The 26837-nt window shown below is 45.8% G+C and overlaps 2 protein-coding genes across 2 annotated transcripts in view; one reads left to right on the forward strand and one right to left on the reverse strand.

The window, feature by feature from the left end:
* Window positions 1–26837, forward strand: part of Rxrg (retinoid X receptor gamma) — a 167222-nt gene that overhangs the window by 5168 nt on the left and 135217 nt on the right. The window contains exon 2 of the mRNA XM_010633922.3: window positions 2937–3028. The gene's annotated coding sequence lies outside the window, so the exon portion shown is untranslated. The remainder of the gene's footprint in view (window positions 1–2936; window positions 3029–26837) is intronic.
* Lrrc52 (leucine rich repeat containing 52) lies at window positions 4442–25812 on the reverse strand. Its single transcript, XM_010633920.1, has 2 exons — window positions 24897–25812; window positions 4442–5453 (listed from the first exon to the last, which is right to left on the reverse strand). Exons 1-2 carry the CDS (start codon window positions 25516–25518, stop codon window positions 5128–5130), a joined length of 948 nt encoding a protein of 315 aa, XP_010632222.1. The 5' UTR covers window positions 25519–25812; the 3' UTR covers window positions 4442–5127.

Below are 26837 nucleotides of genomic sequence, written 5' to 3' on the forward strand. Positions count from 1 at the left end.
ACATTCATCATTGGGATTCTGTACCTTTACATGACAGGTCTTGATTCTCATTTCTTCCCCTTGTCCCTGCCCTCCCTTCACCCCCTCCTTCCCTCCCCATTTACAAACACTTTATTTGCATTTTTTCAGTTTCTCATGTTACCCTTGATGACCACCTCTGCCTCTGCAGAGTGTGTCCAAAGACTGGCACAGTCAGGAGGTCTGAGAGTGCGCACGTGGTGGGTGGGGGTCCGCTACCTTCCCGGCGCTCAAGCGATGGCAGCTGGGGCGGGAGAAGGCGGGGCTCTCTTTCCCGAGGTGGATTGGGGCCCAGGCTACCTCCCAGCGCTGGAGAGATGGCTGCCCAGCAGACCACCTCTGCCTCTGCAGAGTGTGTCCAAAGACTGGCACAGTCAGGAGGTCTGAGAGTGCGCACGTGGTGGGTGGGGGTCCGCTACCTTCCCGGCGCTCAAGCGATGGCAGCTGGGGCGGGAGAAGGCGGGGCTCTCTTTCCCGAGGTGGATTGGGGCCCAGGCTACCTCCCAGCGCTGGAGAGATGGCTGCCCAGCAGGGAGAAGGTGTGGCTCTCCTTCCCGCGGTGGATCGGATATCCCCTTATTGTTAACTATTCATAATACAAAAATGACAGAACTTGAAGTAAGAAATGAAGCTAAAAAATTCCAAAAGTGGTTTATGACTCTAATAATTCTATGCATGGTGTTGACAAAGTTGATCATCTATCAAGCTACTCTATAATCAAAAAGTCAGCAAAATGTTATAAAAGTATTTATGCACCTTCTAGACCAAACTATGGAACTCATTTGTTATTTATTCAAAACAAGGGGGTCCAAAAAGCCATTCACAATTTAGTTTAAGTCCAATAGACCAAATAATTGAAAAGTACAGGGTGGTGAAGTGCCAGCCAGGAATCCATCATTGATGTCTTCACCATTCTGGTTAATGGGTGGACAATGGATTGAAATCATAGTACCTGCAGCAAAAGGCCAACAGGACAGTGTAAAATGTGTTGTTCAAAGGGACAAAAATACAAAAATTTCAGAAAGAGACTAGCTACTGCTGTCCAGATTGTAATGTTGCATTGTGTATTTAATGTTTTAAGATGCACCATACACAGAAAAATTGTTAAATAAATTTGACAAAAATTGTCATTTTTATATTTCCTGTCATAGTACCTTATAAAAATTAATGAAAATATATTTTGGTCATCCTGTATTTAAATAATTGGACCAGTAAGTGGTTGGCTCCATCCTCTTTTTCCTGGTTCTCCCTCCATTTGTCCTCCCCAACCTGCGTAGCTAGGTATAAAACCCCTGCCCTTGGTATTTTACCCTCATCTCTCTTTAGACTAGGGCCCTACTGCAGGTCTCTTCATGTCCTCTCTCTCCTCCCACTGCTTTCTGTTTCACTGTCCTGCCAGAGTCAGCTTTCTTTTCTCCCCTCCCTCTCTCCTGCCCCTCTCTTCCCCTTTTTCTCCCTTCCTCCTTCCCTCCCCCTCTCTCTCCTTTCTTCCTTTCTTCTTTCCTCTTTCCTCTTTTCCCTTTCCCCATTCCCTTCCCCCCTTCCCTTCCCTTGAGATTCAGGCTGATTTCTGTCTGCAAGGCCCAACTTGAGCTCCCTTGCCTCTTGTAGGGTTGAACTCTGCAAGGTTCTACTGTAGGTTCCAGCTGCCCTTTCCCTGAAGATAGGCCAGGTTATGATGGGAGGTGCCGGACCCCCCCAACTTACCAACCTCGGTGATCTGGTGTGCCTCTGGTGCAGAGATTCTCTTTACTTTTCCAGTGGGCTTCAGTCTTCATCAAGGAGGTTGAGAGAGGCCCTCTTTCTGTTGTTTGCTTCTGCTCTATCTTTTGGAGCTTAGTACAATGGCCTTTATAATGCCCTGTGCTCTGTGGTATGGATCCAGGTACTGGCACAGCCAGGAGGCCTGAGCAGTGGGGCAGGGGGGAGCAGAGCCAGGGTGATGCTGCAGGGGCTCTGGGAGTGGGGTAGAGGCCTAGCTCTGTGCGGCTCTGGCCCTCCTCTTTAGTGATTTTAAATCACTAAAAAAATCACCACTAAAAAACTCCACCAAAAGACTTCTAGACTTAATCAACAGATTCAGTAGAGTAGCTGGATACAAGGTGAACACCCAAAAATCAATAGCCTTCTTGTACACAAATAACAGACTCACTGAGAGAGAAATTAGGGAAACAATTCCCTTCACAATAGCATCCAAAAAAATGAAGTATCTAGGAATTAATCTAACAAAAGAAGCAAAAGATTTCTACACTGAAAACTATAGCACTCTGAAAAAAAGAAATTGAAGAGGATATAAAAAAATGGAAAGATATCCCCTGCTCCTGGGTAGGAAGAATCAACATAGAGAAAATGGCCATACTACCAAAACTGCTATACAGATTCAATGCAATGCCAATTGAAATTCCAACACTATATTTCACAGAACTAGAAAAAATCCAAAAATTCATTTGGAACCATAAGAGACCTAGAATAGCAAAAGCCATCCTAGGCAACAGACACATGGCAGCGGGTATAACAAGTCCCAATTTGAAAATATACTACAAAACCACTGTGATAAAAACAGCATGGTACTGGCAAAGAAACAGACCTGAGGATCAGTGGAACAGATTGGAAGACACAAAAACAACTCCAGATGTACTCAGCTACCTCATCTTTGACAAAGGAGCTGAGGAAAGATAACTTCTTTAATAAATGGTGTTGGAAAACTGGATTTCAATGTGCCACAGATTAAAACTGGACCCCTATATTTCACCATGTTGTAAGGTAACTTTAAGGGAAGCTGGACAGGGATATATGAGAACTCTGTGCTATCTTTGTGACTTTTCTATAAGTCTAAAGTTATTCCATAGTAAAAAGCTCATGAAACTGGTCTTATAAATCAATATTCATTTTATTCTCAATTTCTCTGTGTGATATAGGTACTGTCATGGCTACCTTATAGATGAAGAAACTGGGGCACACAGAAGTTAAATAACTTGTTCACATTTACTTCTTGTTTCAGGATAACAAGGTAGGAATGCTTAGTGGGTTGGTATTTAAGTAGAATACAATAACAAGCGCTTATTCTGTGTGAGGCACTATCCTATATGCATAAACAGAGAATATTGAGGGGCATCCATGTGCGACAGTATATACCTATAATCTCAGCATGGGGGAGGCTGAGGCAGGAAGATCCCTGAGCCCAGGAGTTCAAAGGCAACCTGGGCAGTACAGCAAGACCCTGTATTTTGAAGCAAAATATTTATTGGTACATTTTATATGTACATAGTGATAACATTCATCATAGGAAATTTGTACCTGTAGATGATGTATCTTGCCTCTTCTTTTTTCCCATCCTCCCTCCCTTTGACCTCTCTTCCCCTCCTTACTTACAAAAGCTTTGTTTCTATATTCCCTTCTATTCTTTTCTTGTCCCTTCTTCCCTTCCCCTCTCCCTTGTTCTCCTCATTTGAATATTTTCTTCCCATTTCTCAATATCTGTTGTACATTTTGGTCTTCATTTTCACTCTTAGTTTCTCATACCAGAGAATTTGGTATTAAACATGAACGTTCAATTTATTTCACTTAAGAGTATGGTCTTAAGGTGCATCCATTTACCCAGAAGTGTCTCAAATTTATCCTTCTTTATGGCAGAATAGTACTTTATTTACCATGTCTTCTTTATCCATTTGTCCACTGATGGTCATTTGGGCTGTTTCCAAGATTTAGCTATTACAAACTGTGCTGCTATATATATATAGGTGTGCATGTATCACTGTGGTGTGATGCTTTTAATTCTTTTAGGAAGATACCAAGAAGGGGAATAGCTGGGTCAAATGGAACCTCTAGTTTTAGTTTTCTGAGGAATCTCCATACTGATTTCCACAATGGTTGTACAGTCTGTACTCTCACCAACAGTGGAGAACGATTCCTTTTTTCCCGTAGCCCCACTAGCATTTGTTATTGGATGATTTCTTGGTAATGCCATGCTTTCTGGGGTGAGGTTGGATTTCAGTGTTGTTTTAATTTGCATCTCTCAAATTCAACCTCTCCTCCCTTAAATTGCAGGTGTCAGGTATTGTGTCTTAGCTATGAGCAAGTGTCTGAGACCACATGCAGTTCGCAGTGGGTTGAGGTGTTAGGAACAGCTAGCTTCAAAGGTGAGAACTTTGATTTGCTCCTTTAATGTGGTCATGATTTGATCTGGGTAGAGAGAAAAAGGAAATGGATGTTTGGCCCGGGTTGGGCCACTCCTCTTGCCCATGCCCTTTTCCTCCCTCAGACCAGCTTGGAGAGCTGGGCTGTGCCCGTGTGCACTGGGCTGTTCTAGATAGCAGTTCATAAAGCACAGACCTCTGGCCTTGGTGTCAGGCAGCCTAGCATTCAGCAGTTGCTCCAGTTTTTTCTTATCCATTGTGCGATCTTTAGCTGGTTACCAAACATCTCTAAACCTCAGCATGTGAAGGTAGCCCCTGACTTGGCTGTTGTGAGGGTGAATGCAGTGAGGAAGTCCAAAGCGGGATGTGATTCTGGGCAGTTGGTAAGCACTCAGTAAATGTGGTTGTCCCTGCATGCCTTACACCTTTGTTTTGAGCAAAGCTTCTATGATAAGCTCTTGGTTGAGTTGCTGTTTTCTAGGGAGGCAGGTTGATGTGAAGGGGGAATGGGGTCTTTTGGGAGCTGTGTTGTTTACCATTTGGGTCACCAGGCCAGTTGTCTCAGCCGTCCAGGCCTCGTTTTCTCACCATTAAGCCACACTGACAGTAAGCTGGCATGCACAGATGGCCCATGGAGATGGGTCTTAATCTTGCTTTCCCCGCCAGAAGGTTTGCTGTTGGAGGAATTTCTTAATCTTGTATTTCTTGTATCCTTCCCTCCTGCACTTAGTTTGGGGACATAGTTGGTGGCCACTAAACATGGGTTGACTTGATTTGGGATGGGCTTCCTTGGCATTTAGATGCATCCAATGATTTTTCTAGACTTGGTGCTACAGAAAAGGACAACCTCGGAAGCCATCACCATTTTGTTTATTTTACCGGGAGGCTTCATGGTCTAATATTTCAGCGGTGGTGATGTGGGGAGGGAGAGAGAGGCGGGAGCTGGGGAAGTCACAGCGGTGGTCTCTGGCAGCTAAATCAGCTGAGGGAACCCACCCTGGCCCGACTTTTCCTTGGTGTGAAAAATCCGCCTGGTGACTTCCGCTCCGTGCCCCGCCTCGTCGTCGGCCTCATCCTCGCTCGCCTTGCGGCGGGTGTTCTGGTAGAGCACAGCGCACATGCCGGTGAGCCAGGCAGCCACCGTGCCTACGGCGAAGATGCAGAAGCCGATGAGCAGCAGGAAGATGTAGTCCCGGCGGTCCAGGTGCGTGAGGCACATGTACCGAAGTGGGTTCCCCACTCGTGTGATGGGCCACCCTGCCAGCTCCGTGGGCTCCACGCACGTGGCATTTTCATTATCTAGGAAGAAAAACACAGCAGGTAGTGTGTCCAAACAGCAGAATTCTTGGGGTCCTAAGCTAAAGGGGACCCGGAGGGCTGTGAGGTCCCCCTTCTGCCCAGTGTGGTCTGTGGACCAGCAGCATCACCTGGATCTTGTTCAAAATGCAGAATCTCAGGTTCCAGGGGCCTCCTGATTCCGAGTCTGCATCTCAACAAGATGCCCAGGGCATTTAGTAGCACATTAAAATCTGAAGAGCACTGTGCTTGGGTTCTGCTACATTTAGGTCGTGAAAATGGGCTTTGCCCTTTAGGGATCTTCAGGGAAGAAGAGACCCCCAAGAGGGGCCAGGAAGCTGGAAATTTAAGCAAGATTCCCATGGAGCATAGGACTCCCCAGACCATCATCAGTGTGCACCATCTCCACCTCTTTTTCCCTCTTTTCTTTAAACTTTTATTATAAGCTTTATTTGAATTAAAGATAGAAAACAATATACATTTTGTTGCAATGTAATGGTGCCAGTTGCCATGGCAATGTAAAATACTTTATAGTCATTCCTTTCATATGCAAGGCAACCTTTTCCACTCTTCTTGACCGCATCTTTCCCTTGCAACTTGTCACTTTCTCTTCACTTGTTCCTGAGTCCAGCCAGGGACCATCAGTGCCAGCCAAAAGCATCTCAAACTATGCATTTCAGCTTTAGGGGAGAATGAGACCTCCTGGCGTGCTCTTCTCCCAGGGGAGCCCGGGTAAAGGGAACAGCAGGAGAAACAGTTCACTCCTTATTGGAAACTACTCGCTGATCACATGAATGGACCACACAGGTCTCCAGGCCTTTTTAACAGCTGACTCAGTTCCCTGCTACTTCTCTGAGTATCTCCTACCTGTAGCGCCGCAGACTTCAGCACGCAGGCAGCAGTGTGTTCTAGCGCAAGACAGACCAGGGTTCCGACCTGCAGCCCATCACTCATCAGTTCTATAAATGTCGTGGGAGTCTTCATTTTTTCTCTGAATCCCCACTTTCTCATTTTACAAGTAAAAAGAATGATACCTATTATAGGGGTAGTTGGTAGGATGGATAGACTCAGGTAAGAAGGCAGCCACTGCGCCAGGTGCGTAGAATATCTGGAGTGCCATCCTCAGGCTGGCGTTTTTCTAACTCTGTGTACTCCTCGTGCTGACGCAGGGTGTCAAGGGAACACATCCAGCACGCCCTAGATAAATGAGCACAAGCTCAGGGTTCGGGCCAGGGCTTGAAATAACCACAATCAAAATCATGATAGCAGCTAATAGTTACTAAGTTTTTGCCCCATGCAAAGTGATTTACAAAGTTATCTTGTTCATTTATAAAAACCTCAATGCACATGCTATTATCGTCCTAATGGAAATAAGGAAACCAGAGAGGTTTTGTGATTTGAAAGTTCTAGTTAAGCCACAGAATACAGGCTTGAGGCTGAAGACAAGAAAACCAGGACTGAGCTGACTAGGCTTGTTCTGCAGAAGTGGGAGAGGCAAACAGAATGCTGCAGACAGAAACTTTTCCTAGCTTCAGGAAAGGAACTGTGCTCTTCGTCACCAAGGATGTTAGGGAAATCAGGTTCATTGGGGGTGGGGGAGCCCTAAGCAGTAGTTAGAAGCAGGAGAGTTGGAAAGGAGCTGGCTGAGGAGGAGGTGGTGGGTTTGGGTGTCTGAATGCCTCCGCTCCACTGTGGTTCTGTGTCAGTGGAGCTACAGAGAAGTTACAGCTTGGAGGACATCGCCTGAGGTGTGAAGTACTCTTGAGGGTTCACTAGGGGAGGAGCTTGTAGGCCGAGGAAGCCACATCCAACGTGTGCTACAGTTGCAGGAGAGGGGAGAGCAAGAAGGTCCTCTGTAACTGAGTGTGGACCAGTGACCTGGAGTGCACCAATGCAGAGGGAGGGCTTGTGGACGTGAAGTGGGCAGAAACACAGTGGTGCCTCGAGGCTCTCTCCAGTCCGTTGGGCTCAGGACTGCTGAGCTCTTCCCAGGAGGCTGGGAACGAAGCTCCTGGGAACTGTTTGGGAATCCATCAAGAGAGGGCCCAGGTCTCCTGCCCAGGAGGCGAGACACACAGAAATACACAGAGAAGGAAAACGTGGGTGGGACTCAGAGGGTCTGAGCTGTGTCTAGGGGATTTAACTCATTCTATTTTAAAGCAGATTTGGCTTTTAAATTGGGGCTTGGGTGGTGGAGATGAGACTAAACATTAAACACACACTTCCCCATTTTGAAGCATTAACTTTGAAAGGAGCAATTAGGTAGTGATTTCAATGCATTGTTAGGCTGCTGTTACATGAAGGATGTGGGTGGCTGTGTTGGGAGGGAGAGGGAAGCTTGGGTTTTTCTACTGCTCCTCCCCCCACCACCCCCAGTTCCTTGGCACTGCTAAGGTTTTAGCTCTCCTCTCCCTCTCTCGCTGCCGGCTACCCAGCTTTGGTCCATCTCACATTTTCCTGCTAGATTGCCTTCCCTTCAGAACTCTTCTCTGACTCCCCTGGGGACCTCGGAATAACACCCTGACCACCTAGGCCGGGCACTCAGAGCCCCTTAGCACCTTCCGTGTTTTCCTTTCCCACCTTACTCCTCAGCACTCCCGGCAAACAGTCAAATTAAATGGCGCCGTATTATTCCTTGATAACTCTTGCCCTTGTCCTCAGCTGTTATACTTGTTATACTATTTTCTTTCTTTCTTTTTTTGGTTTTCTTGAGACAAGGTCTTGCTATGTAGTTCAGGCTGGGCTTGAACTCACTATGTAGTCTAGGTTGGCCTCAAATTCACAGTAGTTCTCCTGTCTCGGCCTCCCAAGTGCTGAGATTACAGGTGTGCGCCACCATGCCCAGCCTGTTACCTTGCTTTTCTTGTATCAACTGCCTCTTTCTCCAGTTTTTGCATAATCATGCTCTTCCTGTTCTTCAAGATCTAGCCTAAAAGACTCTACTCCAAGGAGAACTTCCCCAAGCACCTGTCCTCCTAGTTCAGAGGACACGTGACTGTTTCCAGGCTGAGCTCATCCGTAGCATTTCCTTGTATCATTAATACAGTGGCCACATTATGCTCTGTGTGGCAGTTATTTACGTGTGCATCTCTTCTCTCCTACCAGAAGGCATGGGCCATGTCTGATCATTATTGTTCTTGTTAATAAGCTCTGTCACTCATGACTACATTGCCTAATTTGTAAGTATTTGTGGATTTTGTGGTAATATTTTTTATTGTTGAATTCTAGTTAAACTCTACCATGGTCAGAAACATACTCTGTATAGTAATTCTGCTCTTTTGAAATTTCTTGAGAGTTCCCTTTATAGCTAAGCATTAGATCTATTTTAGCAAATTTTCCATGTGTTCTGAAAAACATATTCTGCTTGTTTTTTTTTTTTTTTTTAGTATTGTTCTTTTGACTCTACTCCAAGGAGAACTTCCCCAAGCACCTGTCCTCCTAGTTCAGAGGACACGTGACTGTTTCCAGGCTGAGCTCATCCGTAGCATTTCCTTGTATCATTAATACAGTGGCCACATTATGCTCTGTGTGGCAGTTATTTACGTGTGCATCTCTTCTCTCCTACCAGAAGGCATGGGCCATGTCTGATCATTATTGTTCTTGTTAATAAGCTCTGTCACTCATGACTACATTGCCTAATTTGTAAGTATTTGTGGATTTTGTGGTAATATTTTTTATTGTTGAATTCTAGTTAAACTACACCATGGTCAGAAACATACTCTGTATAGTAATTCTGCTCTTTTGAAATTTCTTGAGAGTTCCCTTTATAGCTAAGCATTAGATCTATTTTAGCAAATTTTCCATGTGTTCTGAAAAACATATTCTGCTTGTTTTTTTTTTTTTTTTGAGTACATTGTTCTTTGTATAGCAGTTAGGCAGTGGTTGCATACAGGTCTATATTCTTATGGACTTTTTAATCTATAAACATCTGTTGCCTCTTCGTTACTATTAGTGTTACTTGTCATTAACTCCTGTGAGAAGCATGTAAAAGCCTCCAGTTTTGATTGTGCGTTTGTGAGTTCCACACAGGTCTGTCGAGTTTTGCTTTACACACTTTGTGTGATTAGATGCAGAGAAAGTTAAAACTCTGGTGTCTTCCTGGGAGATAAGCCCTTCTGTCACTGAGCAATGTCTTTTTTTCTGTAGTGCTACTTCTTGCCTTAGTTATTTGTTTGATGTTAGTATAGCTGTGTTGAATTTCTTTTGGTTCACGTTTGCATGGTGTCTTTTTCCATTCTTTGACTTTTAGTTTTTTGATATAGTTCCTATATCTAAGGTATATTTTTGCAAGCAGCACATAGTTGTTTTGTTTTTCACCCAGGGGAGTAAACTTGGTGTTTTTTAATCCACTGACATTTCATGTAATTACTGACACATTTGGGTTTGTATCTCATGACTTGCCATTTGTTTTTTATTCATCTCATTTATTCCATGTCCCTTTACTCTCAGTTTTGTCTTCTTTTGTTTGTTTTTAGTGCCGGGGATCGAACTTGGGCCCTTGCACTTGTGAGGCAGATGTTGGCTTCTTTTTTAATTATCTTCCTTCCTTTCTTTAAGTTTGTAAGACATATGTTATTTACCCATTCTGCTATGCTGCCTTTTAAGATGAGACCTCCATCTACTGATCCCAGAGTACTGGATACATCTGAGAGAGTAGTTTTAAATATCTCCATGCTATGCAATGAATCAACTGTATATCAGCTCTTCCCTCTCTGGCATTCTTGATCTCCTTGCCTATCATACAGGGCAACCATGTGCTGTTGTGCATGCTATGCACTGTACAATTCCAGAGGTCCCATTCTCATCATGAACAGGTGTGAGGGCCACATGATGTCCCTTCCCTCAGCCCTACAGTAGTGAGCCCAGGACGTCCACCCCATTTAAAGCTCCCAGGTATAATTACAGATGTTTTTAATGCTTTTATTCTTGCAGGTAGCTCCTAAGGAAGCACAAGCCACACATTGTATATTTCTGCACATAGCATATTGCTCATAGGTAACACATGTCTTCCAGGTAGAGATGCATGGAAGAACCAGAGTTTCTGTGGCCCAGAAACATTTGTGGTTCCGGAACCCAGAAGGCCTCCCTTCAGGGAAGTCTTGAACCCACCAGGTATAGAAGGAACTGCTCCTTTCCTTGGCCTGCAGAAGGGGTCACAGTTCTGGGACGGGGTCTCCTACAGATTCCCAGGGAAGGTTCCCTTGGTGGCCCAGGGATGCAAGAATTGTGCAGGCTTCTCAGAGTCCTCCTGCCCAGCACTGGCTTGGGAGCCATCAGTGCTGACTATGGGACGAGCCTCAAAGGTGTGGCACGTGTGGGGAGGAGATGGGGCTGAAGGCCTCCGTTATGGCTTAGATCTAGAATGTCTCCCAAGCGCTCAGAGCTGGGCCTTTTGGAAGGTGACTGGATCATCAGAGCTGCTGTAGCTGATCTGCTGTTAGGAAGTGGGGTCTGGTTGGGAGAGGCAGGTTGCTCTGGGCATGACCTGGAGGGTCTGTCTCCCTACCCAGCTCCCCGCTTCACACTCTGTATCCTGACCCCCATGATATGAGCAGCTTTCCTCCACCGGACCCTGCACCTGGGCCATTCCTGGCTTACAGCCAGCTGACTACGGACTGTAAATGTGAGCCCAAACAAACCTCTCCTCCTTTACACTGTGTGTGTTGGGTATTGTTTTAGTGAAAAGAAAGTGAGTAAGACTGCTTCTTCTCCATTACACTCTAAGGACCTCTCCACCCAGCTTCTCCTGGCTGAGCATTGTCAGCTTCTCCCTGGAACCCAGAGACCTGCCCAATTCCCTTGTTTCTCCTTGTTAGGACCTCATTTGCCTGAACATCATTAGATGTACAGTGCTTTGCTTTCCTCCTTGTTCTCTCTCTCTCTTTCTCTCTCTCTCTCTCTTTTCTCTCTCTCCCTTTCTTCCTTCCTTCCTCTTCCTCCCTCCCTCTTTTTCCTTTTCCCTTCTCCTTTTCTTTCTATTCCTTTTTCTCCTTTTTCCTCTCCTCCTCTTTCTTTAACTCCTTGCCCACCACCTCCTGCTCCTGCTTTTTGTTTTTTCCAGTGCTGGGTATTGAATCCAGGGCCTCCACCCTGAGCTGTATCCCCAGCTCTTACTTTATTTTGAGATAGGGTTTCTTTAAATCATTAATTTGCTTCAGCTTGGCTCAAGCTAATGCTCTTCCTGCTTTTGCATCTTAGAGTTCCAGGATTACAGGCATATTTGGCTTATTTTTGTTCCGGATAAGCCGTGAATTTGTCAAAGAAGTAAATTTGCCACCTATTCATTTATCTGCCTCTACCTGCCTGATTGTCAGCTCTGAGCATATGGATTTTTGCCTGTTTTGTTTGCTGTTTTAGCCTTAGCACCTACACCATGCCTGACACAGAGTAGAGCTCAGGGTGTTTTGTCGAATGAATTAAATGCCAGTTTGTATTACCAAGCAATGACACGGTCATGGTCAATGATGTGATGCTCAGGGGAAGATGGGAACGGCGGGGTGGAAGGTTACGGGTGGGTCAGCCAGCCGCGCATCACTTGGAATTAGGTGAACGCCAGTGGGGAGAGGTCAGGGAATGGTGGACATGAAGTGGCTGCTGAGGCAGGAATAGATGGTCTCCAGAGCCACACAGAGGAGTAAGGCTGCAGAGAAGGAAACAAAGGCAGGATCCTTGAGGCTAAATACTGCAGGGATGACTTCAAAAGGTAATTATTATTGTTCAGAAGGGACAGAGACCCTCATGGTTCGCATTTGTATCCTGGTACCTGGCACACAGTAGACTCTCAACAGATGTCCGTTGGAAGCAGATGTGAAAGAATGGGTAGGCTGTTGGAGAGATTGCCTGTGGTACTTCCTGAGCTCTGTGTCTTTGGTTCACTGTTAAGGACAGATCCCCCAGTTGGAACTTGAAGGATCTCTTGTATTCTGAGGTGCTCTTCAGTAGTTCACAGGAGACACTTCCGGAGACTGGGCAAGACGCAAGCCCGCTGTCTTGGTCTGGCACAACCGCCTCTCACGCCCTCACCCACGGCCCTCAGCATTTCTGCTCCTGCCACTGAGCTCTGCCTTTGCCTACTTGGAGCTCAGTTTCCTCCTTGCCCAGCTGTTGCCCCATGGTGGCAGAAGCCAGGGCTCAGGAAACTATAGCGTGGGCCAATTCAGCCTGATTGCTGTTTTTGTAAATAAAGTCTCATTGGAACACACTCAGTGCTGCTGTTTGACCTATTTTTCTAATGCTACTTTCATGCTAATTACAAAGTCGAGTAAGTTGCAACAGAGACCTGTGAAGCCTAAAATATTTACAATTGGCCTTTTCAGAAAACATGTACTGACTCTTGTTCCAAACTGTCCCTGGCATCTTGAAACCTGGAGGAATGGGATGATTTGGGCATGTGCAAAGTACAGCTTTACCTGGTATGTGTGATTTTTTCCTTTCCTGGATGGGAAGCTGTAGTTTTGTAAAGGTTAAATGTGATTACTAGATTTATACAACATATAGAAGGACCTTTGAAGTTTGGCAAGTTCAACTGGGTTATTCCTGAGCTTTACAGGTGTTCCCGGTGACGGGCACTGGTCTCTCATAGGCGTTTATGGTGCCTGAGTGTGACGTAGCAGCAAAGAGATTCCTGTTTCATGTATCTTCTCATATGCTTGTCAGTACCTCGAATTCTGTCAGCATAAGGTAAACCCTTTCTTTTCACCAATAAAACCAAACTTAAAGTGTAAAGTCTTCTGATGATACAATCTCCACCTGGGCAAGCGTCCGCTGCCACCTTCGTGAGTAGGCGTTGCTGGGGTGAGGTGAGCCACGGCGTGACAGGCTGAGGCTGGGGGTGGTGGATGTTGGGAGCTAAAGCCAAACTCATTTCTGGTAGGCTTGGCTTCCAGCTAGACATACTTCATCACCATCCATCTGCTCAGAAAACCAGATAGTGCACAGTTGTTCTCACGGACAGCAAGCAGTTTAAGGAGACCTCAGCAGCCGAAGTGCACCACCTTCTAGCCCTGGACCGGGTAGAAACATGGAGGGGCTCTTTGCTTTCTTTCTCTCTCATCCAGTATTCCAGACAAAAGCAAATGCTTTTAGTCCTACTAGTACAATGTGCCCCGATTCTTTACGCTTATCATCTGGACCACTACCCTGGCCCTGGCCATTGTGCTCCTTTTTCTGAGCTATGCCAGACCCCTGACTTGTGGTCCTGCTTTTTCCTACAATCTCTCCTCCGTGCAGCGCAAGAACAACCTGTCAATCATAGGAAATGTTACTTCCAAGCTTCCCTGACTTCTCGCCATATTTAGAATAAGGATGATGGCCCTGGGTGATCTGGCCTCCAATTTTCTGTATCACTGTCTTCCTTTCTCCCCAACTTCCATCACATTGGTATGACCCATTCTCACTTTTGAATATATCAAGCTCATTCCACCACAGGGCCTTTGCATCTGCTCCTCCTTCTGTGTAGAAAGACCCTTTTTCCCCACGGTGTTCCAGTTCAGATCCTCTGTGGACAATGGCCCCAGCAGAAGGATAGCATCTGCTAACTGTGCTTCTGCCTAGAGTCCACACTTCTCTGCCCTCCCTGCCTCCCTTGTGGGGCTCAGAGTCACCAGCAGGTAATTGGGATGTAGACTATTTCAGCATTTTAACGCCGGTGCTGATAGCTAGCAGTAGTTGAATGCTTACTAATGCACTTGTAAAATTTTCATGTGGATTATTTCACTTAATTATCACAACAATTCTAGAGAAATAGGTACTATTTTCATCTTACAGACAAGTTGCCTGGAGATTTTTTGCTCACAGTCAAGTAGTTGACAAAAGACCAGCAGAGGATTAAAATCCAGGTTGTCTTAATCCAGAGATCATCTTAGTTTTGCTCGCTCCATCAGGATGTGAGCATCTCAAAGAACAAAGTGATGTTTTATCAGCAGCTAATAGGACTGGTGATTCGGAAGTGTCATGGAAAATATCACATGAAATTATATATTAGATATGCAAGGTCCTTCTTTGATTTTAACTCACTTATAGTAAAATAGAGCTTCTCAAGACGGTTGCTTCAGTTGTAGTTGTCCTACATGATCACACCTGTCCTCTTGTGAGTTTATTCTTGCTTCCTACTCTGTAGTTCCAGAGCACAGAGGTGATGCTTTTGTGGGTGACCCCTTCATCTGGCTCTGGGGACCATTGCTTCTGCCCCTGCAGACTCCCCCGCCAGTTATTTGCCTCTCTCCAGTGTCTTTGCCTTTCCCTTCTGCACTGACTCCTCCCTGTCAGTAGGGAAACAAATACTTGCGTGTACTTTTCTCCTAAAAAGTGCTCCTTCTTTACTCACTTCCTCTCTAAAGGTCACACTGCATCCTTCCATCTGCAGCCAGACTTCCTAGAAGGGTAGCTTACATTGTTTTCTTTGTTTTGCTGTTTCTTCCACAACACACCACTGACTAGGGGCCACTCCCGCCATCCTTGCAATTGCTCAAGACAGCAGGGACCTCACTGTGGTTAAAACTGATGGTCGGTGTTCAGTCCTTATCTAACCTGTTCTTGCTGTTTAAACTGTCGGTTCCCATGAGCTTTCCTTTCTCTGATTTCCTCTCCCTAGCTGCTCCTGCCTGTGGACTTCGTGGTCCCTCTTTGTTTCTTCACCCTCCCGTACACAGTGGTACATGTGTTCATGAACTTAATTTATTCCACAGTTTGGGGGAAGATGGCCACAGCTGTGTTCATCACTCAGCATGGAGATCGAGAACAGAAGAATTTTGTCAAATGTTTCTGCTCCTGAGCAGATGTATTCGTGAGCTGAGGCATTGCTGTGTAGCATCCCCAGAGTTTCTGTGCTTGGCCTTTGTTATCTTCTCTTCTAAACCCTTCCTTGGCTGATGTCATCTTCTATTTAGTTTCAGTGATCACCGAGGCAATGATCTGCCAGTGTGTATATTATGCCTCATTCTCTATTCTGAATTTTTGGTCAGAATATTCAGGTGCTGCTGAGACAGAAACTTCCTACTCAACAAGTTCAAAATGGCTCGAGGGCTGGGGATTTAGCTCAGTGGCGCTGCTGCTTGCCTCACAAGTGCAAAGTGCTGAGTTCGATCCCGGGTACAAAAAAAAAAATTTATCAAAATGGAACTTGGCTTCTTCTTATTGGCTGAGCACTGCCCCTTCTTCAAGAGCACTGAAGTAGATGTTGAGTGTTGCTCAAGGTCTGTGTGTTAAAGATGTGGCGCTACTGGGTGGTGGTAGTAGGTCTCACTAGGAAGTGGGACCTACTGAGAAGTCCTTAGGTCACTAGGAGTTTGCCTTTGCAGGGGACTGTGGGACTCTCATCCCTGCTCTGCTCCCTGGCTTCTTTTTCTCTACTATGTACTCCCACCGTGATTCACTGTGTCACACAGATCTAAAACAATGGGGCCAATTGATCGTGGACTAAAACTCCAAAACTGTGGGCCAAAGTGACCTTTTTCTCTTTATTAGATGTCTCAGGTTCTTCATTACAGTGACAGGAAGCTGACTAACACAAGTATCTGTCTCAGTGAAGCCCTCACAGCTGTCCAAATCAAAGCCTTGGGAGCTGGCCTTGATTTTTCCCTTCCATTTATTTTTTATATCTCATTCATTTACTTAGTAAATAGTTACTGAGGACCTTCTCTGTGCCAAGTTTTACACTAGCTTCTGAATATTCAGACACTCTCTCATAGAGCTTCTGGTCTATCAAGACAAAAGACAAGCTGGGTGTGATGGTGTACACCTATGATCCCAGCACTCTGGAAGAATATGAAAGGAGGACTGCGAGTTCAAACCCAGCCTGGGAAAATTAGTGAACTAGGAGAAAAATAAAAAATAAAAAAGTGGTGGGGATGTAGCTCAGTGCACAGGCCTTGGCTCAATCTTCAGTACTGCCCACCCCATCAAAGTCGGACGTTAAATTCATACAAATTTATTACTTAGTATTATGCTAGAGGTTATGAAGGAAGCATAAGTAACAGTGAGAGAATCTGATTCAGTCCCAAGTCCTATTGTTTCTACCTTCCAAATGCTTCCTCCTGGCCTGTCTGCACCTCTTCATTCTCATTGCTGCTGAAGGCCACCAGGTTCCCAGCTGGATTTCTGCAGGAGCCTCCTTCCTACGTAGCACTACCTTAGCCATGCCTGCCTCCCAGAGCTTCTCCAGATACATTACGTGTTTCCTGGAAAATCATTCAAGATTCTTCATGGCTGGACCCCTATCTGTCTAGTAGCACCTACTGTTTTCTGGATTCCTCCGGATGGGGAGCTGTTCATCTCTAGAAGGAGAGAACTGAGGTTGGCTGCTTGGCACAGCCTGTGCCTTCCAAAGGCCTAAATGATGCTGGGTGATCTAAGGAGCTATGTGTAGGGTTCTGGCATTTCTGAGCCTCAGAGAGCTTTAGATCACCTACTCCTAGGGATCCAACTGGGCTGGGTCAGGGAATGTGTCGGGAACCTCTGGTGCTTGTCGCTCCCGTCCCTTCTTGGATGGGACGAATGAGGGATGCCTGACCTGGCTGCTCCCCTCTCAGCTCTCTCACTCCCCTCCAGAGGCTGCTCTTCTGGCTCTTTGCAGGAAAGAGCTATGAGGCCATGGAGTTGGTTGTAAGGTAGGAGAGCCAAGCTGGCAGAACAGTTGACAGTCTTGGCACCGTCTGCTGCCCACACGTTCTCCTGTTTTGGCCTCTGGGCTTTATTTCAATTTCCCTGATGGAGGAGATGGATTAGCATTAATGGTGAAAGAGTGTGAGGACCTGAATTCATTCTGGAAATCTGAGTTTTGGCACAACTGTGGCTGACTTTCTACTTGGTGAATTGAGATGGGGCCATTATGCTATTATGGCAAGCTTGAATAAGGACGAAATGGCCTTGGAATGAAATTGAGATGTTCTCTGTACAGAATGCCCTCAAAATGACTTGGACTCAAAGCAACACACCACCCAACCCATCTGTTCCTTGCAGATGTCCCCGAGTAGCTTTGTCTACCTGCCTCTGCAGCACCGTTGTCCAGACTCCTTCCTGATGTGTGGGCCCCACAGTCAGGCCCTGTTAGGATGCCTTAGGACTTGCATTTAAGAGCTGACACAAAGGGACCCTTTGTCTTCAAACTGCCCCACTCCTATCCGTGGTAGCCTGTTTTCATTTTCACTGTTTCCTGTTGTTCTCTGTCAAATTGCAAATGCCCATGAGGGACACATTTCAAAACATGATTAGCCATTAGCCTCTCACTGAAAATTAGTGCATTCTCCAGTTGGAGCAGCCCTGAACCTCCAGAACACAGGATGTTACCTTAGGGTTTCTGAAAAGTTCTCTTAACACCTGCCTTGGCAGCTCACTGAATCAGGACCTCAGGAAGTGAGGTCTGGGATTCTTGAGTTCATTAGACTTTGAGAGCCACTGTTTGAGGATCAGGCCTGGGAGGACAGACTGGGGCACTGCCTCAGTTACTTTTCTCATCAATGGGACAAAACACCCAACACCCACAACCTAAGGGAGGAGAGTTTTATTTTGGCTGACAATTTCTAGAGGATTCAGTCCATTGACAGCTGGCTCCAAGGCAGAACAGGCATGGTGGAAGGATCTAGGTGAAGGAAAGCTGCTCACCTCATGGCAGCCAGGCAGCAGAGAGTGAGGGAGAAGCTGGGAAGGGAGACAGACCTTTCCAGGTCACTCCCCTATTGACCTGTAACTTCTGCCCAGGCCCGCCTCTTAAGAGCACTTTCAGCTCTGAGCTCATGGGTGAATTTATCCACTGATGAATACAGCACATATGTGATCCACTCCCCTTCCAAAAGCCTCACCCCTGAGCATATGAGAGTTTTGCAGGGACATTCTATATCTAAATCATAGCAAGCAAGCTCCAAGTCTTTGGCGGAGAGGCACTGTCCTAGCCAAGTTAAGGATGCTTAAGACAGGTGGTGGGAGAGTACAGGAGTTAGGGGCTGCTTGCTTCCTAATTATACTTCTGTTATGTGGCAGTAACCCTCTTCACTAGGAATCCTCCCACTGCAGCACTTGTACACATCCCGTGTGCTCCCCCAGGACCCTGTGTGCTGACCACCGCTCCTCTTAAATCATGTGAATCTTGTCTTCTATTTAGGTCTGTAGTCTGCCAGCTCAAGGGACCCTCGAGAGTACTGAAACATGTTCCCTTATTTTAAAGACAAAAGTGAGACTCAAAGTGCAGAACTAAGTCACACAGAGGCATTTCTGTGACTAGGACAGGACTTCCCGACTTTCAACTTCCTTTGTGTCTTTTGTATCACTGTATTTCTCATTAAAGATGGGAATTAGGACTTCTTTCTCCATGCTAAAACCACCCCAGCATAAACCTACAGTAAGTGTTTCAGAGTTGAGTAGACGCTGGTGTACTCCATAGCAAGGACAGATGGCACTGGAGAAAAGTGTTGAACTCACTGACAGAACGTCTCCACACTGGACTAGATGCTATTATAGTCACTTACCTGTGAGAGCACTGGATTCTAAAGTTCCCGCTCAACCATCCTATGTTAGAAGGCTGCTCTAACCATGATGATAGCCAGGCATGTTGTGTGGCTATTTAAGTGAATTGAAATGGAGTAAAATTAAAAATTACTAGTGAAATTTCAAGAGCTCAATAGCCATATGTAAGCTAGTTGATACCATGTATATAAAGTAGTTCCACTGCTGCAGAAACTTCTCTTGGACAGCACTAGGCCAGACTCTGGAGGTGGAGGGAAGCAGACATAAGGGACTGAGTTCCTTATGTCTGAGAGTTTAGAGTTTAGTTTTTCAGAGCATCCTGAGATGCATTCATCCTCAGATGCATCCTGAGATGCATTTGCTTACTAGGGAAAGCAAATATCCTGGGAAGAACTCTATTGCCACTGTCACCTTCAAATAACATTAATGATTGGAAAATTACCGCTTCAGCCAGGAACTACCTACTTGTTGACTTGGGCTAAAACGGAAATGGAATGTGTGGGTCTGTTTTAGCTCTGTGCTGATCAGGGTTCCACACCTCACTCTGGCAACTGACACAGTGGAACTCCACTTGTGCTGTGTTGTTTTGGGTTTGGAAAGTGAATATGTGAACTCTTAGAAGTCTGAATACTTTTCTGTATGTCTAGTTAATATGACACTGGAGGGTTTCTTCTGATTTGCACCTTCACATCTTTTGCCAGTTTGGGAAAGATTCAATATTCCTGTTTAGTGTAGCCTTATGATGAAATAAGGTGAGCAAATATTTGGCTTCCTACTCAGCCCCTCTGTAGGGGGCGCCCTAAGCCAAAATGTGACAAAACGTGAGAAAGCACATTATTGCCCTTGTATCCTCTCTTATAACTTCTCCATTTCCTTCCAGGACTTCTGTATCTTTTGAGGTTCACCATTGTTGCAGGATTTGCCCCTAGCTGATTAGATTTCTCAAGAACTCACTCTTCCCTCTGATTAAGAGAGCTGATCAAGGTTTAGGGATACTTGCTTTATTCTCCCCAGGAGCTCATGTATTTTTTCAGTGTCTCTTCAAGATCTTGACACTTTTTGGGGACCCCAAAGGAGTGACTCTCTAACGGCTAATTTTGACTCAGTGGCAGGCAGGAGGTAGGGAGGTACTGGAGCAAAGATATTGCTCAACACTCTTAAATGACAAAGTTCTACCACATCAGCGACTTCTTTCTCTCAAGGCCACATCACCTCGCAGTTGGACTAGCTCTCGGGAAAGCTGTTTGTCCACTCTCTCCTGCCTCTGGAAATGGGACTTGCTTTAGGTAGTGCATTAAGATCTGGATTCAGGTGATTCAGGAGCAACTACTTTTCTGGGGCTGGGCCAGCCCTGAGTATCATGGATCAGGATGACACGAAGCCCTGATTTAGGCTTCTGGTTTGGCTTACCAGGGTCTGGACCCCTGCGTTCATAATTTATCTAATACCTGACTCCTTCTAGGATGCAACTTTCCCCATACTTTTAGAAATTAGAATCCTAGGACCTGCTACTCACTTTTCTATATCCTATCTGCATCCCCACCTACATCTCTTCAGTTATATCTCCTAAAGAGAATACGTTGTCTTTTAGTTCCATATGTCCTGAGCCTTCTTGAAGTCCATTTGCTCAGTGACCTACTTGGCTGATGTCTGTTAATCTATAGTGTCCTGTACTTTTTCTGTGTCTACTAACCATTTGTTTATTGAGTGCTTATGGTATGTTAAGCTGAAACGATGAGAGCAGTTTATAAATGTTCTTATTTCATCATTGCAACAGCCCTCTGTAGGGTGGTTCTATTATTATCTCTGCATTCAATATGAGGAAATTGAAGTTCGGATAGGTTAAGTAACTTATCTGATGGCCCACAGAAAAGAAGTAGCAGGTTTAGGACTATAACCCAAGTCTGTTTCACTCTTGAAACTGAGCTCTTAGCTGGCTCTGCTGCTACATGGTGGCTGTCCTTCCTCACTTGTGACTGAGGCTGGCCAGAGTGCATGACTGGGAATATTCTGGCCTCTCTTTTTTCTGTTTAGTTCTGCTATACCTAACTGGACCATGGAACATGTACAGTGCCAGTGACCCACAGTCCTAAGAATCTCTATGCACAGCTCTGGGATTGTGGGTTAGTTATAACCATCAGCACTTAATCTGGTACAGAGTAGACAGTACAGAGCAGACAATAAGCAGATATTGACAGGTAGCATGGAAGCCTGTTACTTCCCCATCTTGGTTTACACTGCTTACTGCCTTTGGTATTACACCATTGGTAAAACTTCCCAGTGCTGAAAGACAGTATCTCCCAGGATCTAAAGCAAATCTGCTTTTAAATTGGAGTCTTATTTCTATCTTCTCTCTCTTTCTCTCTCTCCTTCCTCTCTCCCTCCCTCCCTTTTTTCTCTCCCTCCCTCCCTCTTTCCAGCCTCCCCTCCTCTTCTTCCTTCCTTCTTCCTTCTTTTCTTTCTTTTTCCAGACAGGGTCTCATTATGCATTCCAGGCTGGCTTTTGAACTCATTATGCAGCCCAGACTGCCCTTGCTTGGAGTCTGATTTATGAATAACCTGGTTACTCAGGTTATTTCACAAAAATTCTCCCTGTATCCTAAAATGTGGGCACATTGGGAACAATGGGGAGTTCCATTCTAGAATATCTTCAAAGATCACCATCATTTTGATAATAAATGTAGTATAAAGTAGGTGGGCTCTAGGTTCAAAGTTCACCAAGAATATTTGGCAATAGCAAAGATATTTCTATCCATTAGGATTATCATATGAAAGTCAAGTGAGAATAACTTCCTTTACATTGAGGAAGGGCAAGAAAGAAATTTGGTGAATTTTGCCATAGTTATGTTCAACTTTGTGTGTATATGTGTATGTGTCTCAGGGTGCATCTGTATATTTATATGTGTATGTAATGTGTGTATACATATATGGTTTGTTGTGCGCACACCTTTGTATTTGCATATACATATCTATTCACATGTCTGTATTTGTATGCCTGTACATGTACAGAAGGAAGGATCAGCCTGAATAAGTCCACAGTGAGAGCAAACACTAAAGTTAGATTCATCTTTTTGGAGTTTGGGTAGATTGGGGTGAAATCTAGGTTTTCAAGAGAGTACTGTAATGATGACAGTGCTTGTTGTTACACAATGTAAAGTGATCATGGTTATGCTCTGAGGGGTAGCCAGATAGGAAATAAAGCTGAAGCTTAGGTGCTATGGCCATAATCTTATAACATGTCTCACATTTATTAACTAAACTGACTTATAAGATGATAAGTATCATGTGATTTTTCAGGTTTAAGATATAGTATGGTTTCTTTCTTTGGGGGGTGGTACTGGGGATCAAACTCAGGACCTTGTGCTTTCGAGGCAGGCAGCGGAACCAGTGAGCTAAATCCCCAGCTCCAGTATGGTTTCTTAGTAAAAGAATTTATAGCTTAGATTTGAGATGCCCTCCAAAGATCCATGAGTTAAAAGTTTGGTCCCTAACCTGTTGTACTATTGGGAGGTGGCAGAACCTTTAAGAGGCAGAGACTAATTAGAGGAGTCAGGTTATTGGGGCTGAGCCCCTCAAGGGGGTATCGGGCCCCAGCCACTTCCTGCCTCTCTTTGATGTTTCCTGACTACCATGAGTGAGGAGCTTCAGCTGTCATGCATACCTGCCATGGTACGCTGCCTTGCCACAGGCCTAAAAGCAATGGGTCAGCTAACCAGGGACTGAAACCTGTGATCCAAAATAAACCTTCCCTCTTTAAAGTTGATTATTTCACGTATATCACCATAGTGACAGAAAGTTGACTGTTTAATCCAGACCTGAATTTGGAATCAAGAGTGTAAAATCATTTTCTTGTCTTTTACTAGCTGTGTGATTTTGGGCGAATTGGTCTATTTTCTCATTCAAGGAAAAGGTTAAAAATACCAACCCTGGCTTCTTGCACAAGACAGAGATGCAAAATTTCAAGGCTGATGGGATGGTTAAAGTAAAGAAAATGAGAAAAAAGTGTGAAGAAATTGTCCCAGTTTCAGTTCTGTAGCCTGTAAATTATATCTGGCCTTGGACTCATTCATATTTTTTAGCAGACAACAGAGGTGGACTGGAAAAATGAGGCCCCATATTTCTTCATGAAGTGGCCCGGAGGGTTCCTCTGGGCCACAACACGGGAGAGGGAGATGAGCATTGCATGTGTGGGGTCCCACTGGCTTGTGGATGAAAGCTTTGTCCATTTCAAAGACAGACTCTTCATTCACAAAGAATTCATAATCTTGAAGAAGTAGGTTTTCCCTCCTGACATCTTGGAAAACAAGCACCGAACCAGACCTTGTTTATAATCCTTTTCAATTATGGATTGGACTGAAGAGTCAGAGTCCAAAGTGGCCAGCCTGAAAATTCTGAGAAGACACAACTGTACAAGGAGAAACGTGATTAAGGGACATGCACGACAGGGGTAGAAGCCAAGTAACTTCACTCACTGGAGGAAAATGTGGGGGTGGGGCAGGAGACCAGAAGGCCCTTCCTGGGACTGGTCGCCTGGACACCAGTGGGGGAGAATCCCACTTAGAAACTGCATTTAATGTGTGAGAATGACTAACGTTCACCCTCCTTTAGAGAGCTCTCGAACCATCCCAGCACCCGTGATAGAGAAAAGTAGATGTCTGGCTCTCGGAGAAGGTGGTATCCAAGTTAGCTGTTCTTCTGTTCTTTCTGCTTAGTACAGTGAAGAAGATGGTCTGACAGTGTTGTTCCTGGTGGCTTTATCAGAGCAATACAAGCTGAAGCTTCTGGGGCAGGGCCAGGTGTCTAAGACGCAAAATTTAAGGAGGCACTCACTCTCACGGTGCTCACTCTCACTCTTGCTGAGTTCACTCTCGGTGCTTCCTTAAATTTTGCACCCTAAGATCTTTGGGGCCTTCACTCTGAGGACCTTTTAAAATGTGCGAAGCCAAGGGCAGGGCAGGGCAGGAGGGCACAGTTTTACTCATCATCACTACCAGCTCCCTCTCTCCCACTTCCTCTCCAGCTCTATCATCCGGCCAAGAATAATCCCATTGTATCACCACATGGGCGAAACGTCGCACTGGGCTTTCCACGATGAGTTCTCCTCTCTCTGAGCTCTGACTTTGCCAGCGGATAGCGCTCTTGGTGGAGATGGGGCGCAGAGAGGGTGAGGACAGGACAGTGAAGTTCCCAGGGGGAAGAGGGGATAAGGCACTGGGGTGCTGCCAGCGTCATGGCCAAGGGGCGAATGGCAGCAACCTGCTTAGAAACCTCCCAGGTAAGACTTGAGAGTTCGCTGGCTGGTGAGATTGGAATCTGTCAGCCTGACACAGTGAGCCCTGTGACCTGTTTGCTCTCCACTGATTCAGGCCATTCTCTCCTTCCTTAGGAGGCCAGCACAAAGCTGTTAGCAGGAGGAATGCCGCCTGCCTCCTCTCCTTCTCTCTCATAGTCCATGCACCTCTCCTCCCCTTCCTACCGAGCTTTCCCTTCCGGACATCCTATTCCTATTGGATTCTCTATTGCCCATGAATCACAGAATTTACGTCTAGACCCTAGAAAAATTCTGCCATTGAATGAGGTAGATGAGAACAGTTTATCAACGGAAAACAGTATCCCTGCGTTACTTTGGAATTATAGCACGTTATCATTTCCACCTACATCATTTTACTTGACACAAGCACGCTCTATAGATTAGGTCTCAATAATGTACCCACTTTATGGATCGGGAAACGGAGGCTCAGCGAAAAGGTGACTTCTTCCAGGGCAGCCAACTAGTAGGTGCCAAGATTAGAATGGAACTTGGCTCTTTGGATTCCTATTCCAGAACTACCAGGCCTTCCTGCCTCATCAGTCCACTCAAAGGAACTAAGATTGCATTCATTCAACTTTTGTCCCAGTCAGACCATCTTTTGCCTTCAGCTTTTTCTAAGACCAATTCCTCCTACTCTTACCACATCCTCTTCCAGCCACACCCAATCAAGCCCTCACCTGGGGGGTCCAGATGGGACACTATTAAGTAGATGGCGAAGTCCATGAAGGAGCAGTTACACTTCCAGGGGTTTCCACTCAGGTACAGGGTCTGGAGGACCGTGAGGTGGTGCAAGGCAGCATGGTCCAGGGTCTGCAAGCCAGTGTTTCTGAGGTCCAGGTACCTCAAAGAGCTGGTGTTGGCAAAGGTGTACTTGTCAAGAGATGACAGGCCAGGGTTATTGGCAAGGCTGAGCTGCACCAGGTTGCTGAGCACTGAGAAACTGAAGGGGGAGATGGAGGTTAGGTTGTTGGAGCTCAGGTCAAGGTAGATGAGTCTGAAGACCCCGATGAAGGTATAATCCATCACCTCTCGAATCCGGTTGTTGTGACAGTCCAGGTAAACAAGGTCACTGAGGAGTCCTAGATGCATGGCTGGCAAACTAGTGATCCTGTTATCATGTAGGTACAGCCTCCGGGTGTTCAGGGGAATGTCAGGGGGGTATTCCGTTAAGTGCCTCGCTGTGCAGTTCACTTCTTGGGCTTGACACAGGCAGTTATTTGGACACTTTGATCCCGATACCAGCCCCATGCCAAAGGAAAAGAGTAACCATCCAGGGCCAGGGCCAGAAGCAAGGGACATAGTAAGAAGCCAGGACTATCCTCTTTCCACCTTCCTGCAGGCGCGGTCTGTCCCTCTGATCCAAAGGCTGCCGAGGGGTGGGGCGGGTGGGGGAGGGGCTCTGGAAAGAACTGTAACACCCTAGCTTTGTGCGAAGCAGTTTTCCATTACAGGAGAACTGAACAAAGTTGAAACGCGAGGCCCAAGTCCCGCCGCCCAGCTTCTCAGCTCTGCTGCTCTCTCAGTCCCAGACTGCTGCTGGAAGCTGGCCCACTTGGCGTCTTTGAAAGGTCTCACCCTTTCCCTGCCTTTGAAGTGAAGGGAAGCCAGGGGAGAGCCACATGACGATGAGGTTGCCAGTTGACACCTTTGTGATGTCAGCAGCCTCAGGAGACTGGCGGAGGCCAGAAACGCCTCACCTCTGCCTTTGTGTGGGGGTGTTTTGTACATCTCCGTAAGCCTGCTGTCCCTGGGGCGGGGGCTTTGTGGTGCAGAGGGTCCTGCAGCATGTGTATGTGGGGGGCATGCGTGGGTTCACCCTGTGTGTGCCTGCCGGTGGAGCAGGAGCTCAGGCTAGACTGGCCCCCCCACCTGCAGACCAGAGAGGGAACCTGAGATCTCTAGCCCAGCTCCCCTTCTTAGTGAGGTGCTGTGACTTAAGCTTAAGGTCAGTTCTCAGAGTGGGCCTTTCCTGGGGCATTGAGTTTGGAGGGGTGGTAAGCTTTGTTATCCTCAGGAGAAGATAGGAGAGTGGGTGTCGTTTGTAATTAGGCAAAGGGAATTCTTCTATAAGATTTTACCCTATCTGCATGTGAAATAGATACATATACTAGTATTTAATTTTTTTTTAACAAATATGAGCTACTCTCCTTAAAACATCCGAATGTACACATAACAAGTCTCAGTAAACTCTTTCTTACCACTTGCGTTCTCCCAGAACTTTTAAAATACTTAGAGCCTCTCTGCCGATTCTAGCTTATTCACTCCTTGACACATGGTGGGAGACTTTTGGAGGGAGGGATGGAGTCTGGAAGCTTAAGGATGGAGGTACATCACTCACTCCGGGCAGGCAGGCAGGTGGGCAGAAATGAAGATACGGCATCTCAGGAGTTAAAATTTGTATTTCAGGGAAAATAAATATTCTTTAAAACATTCACATGTAACTTAACGGCAGATATTAATAACACAATAAAACCTATATTTAGCTTCACACAGTGTCTGGCACCTGGTATGTAATAAATATTTATTGAATGAATGATGCATGAATGTCTCTGATGGTTTGCTTTCTTCCTGGTCTCTCTGCCAGGCGAGAAATTAATAAAGTCAAGTGGATTTGTGGC

This window comes from Fukomys damarensis, unplaced genomic scaffold (assembly GCF_012274545.1).
Source record: "Fukomys damarensis isolate Sample0158 unplaced genomic scaffold, DMR_v1.0_HiC HiC_scaffold_19, whole genome shotgun sequence".
Lineage (NCBI taxonomy): Eukaryota > Metazoa > Chordata > Mammalia > Rodentia > Bathyergidae > Fukomys > Fukomys damarensis.

Bases quoted from the DNA above. Each gene is read 5' to 3' on its own strand.
- Lrrc52 (XM_010633920.1), bottom strand. From the start codon at position 25,518: ATGTCCCTTGCTTCTGGCCCTGGCCCTGGATGGTTACTCTTTTCCTTT. The intron at 5,454-24,896 runs GTGAGGGCTTGA...TTTTCTTCCTAG, and splicing joins GTCCCATCTGGACCCCCCAG to ATAATGAAAATGCCACGTGC.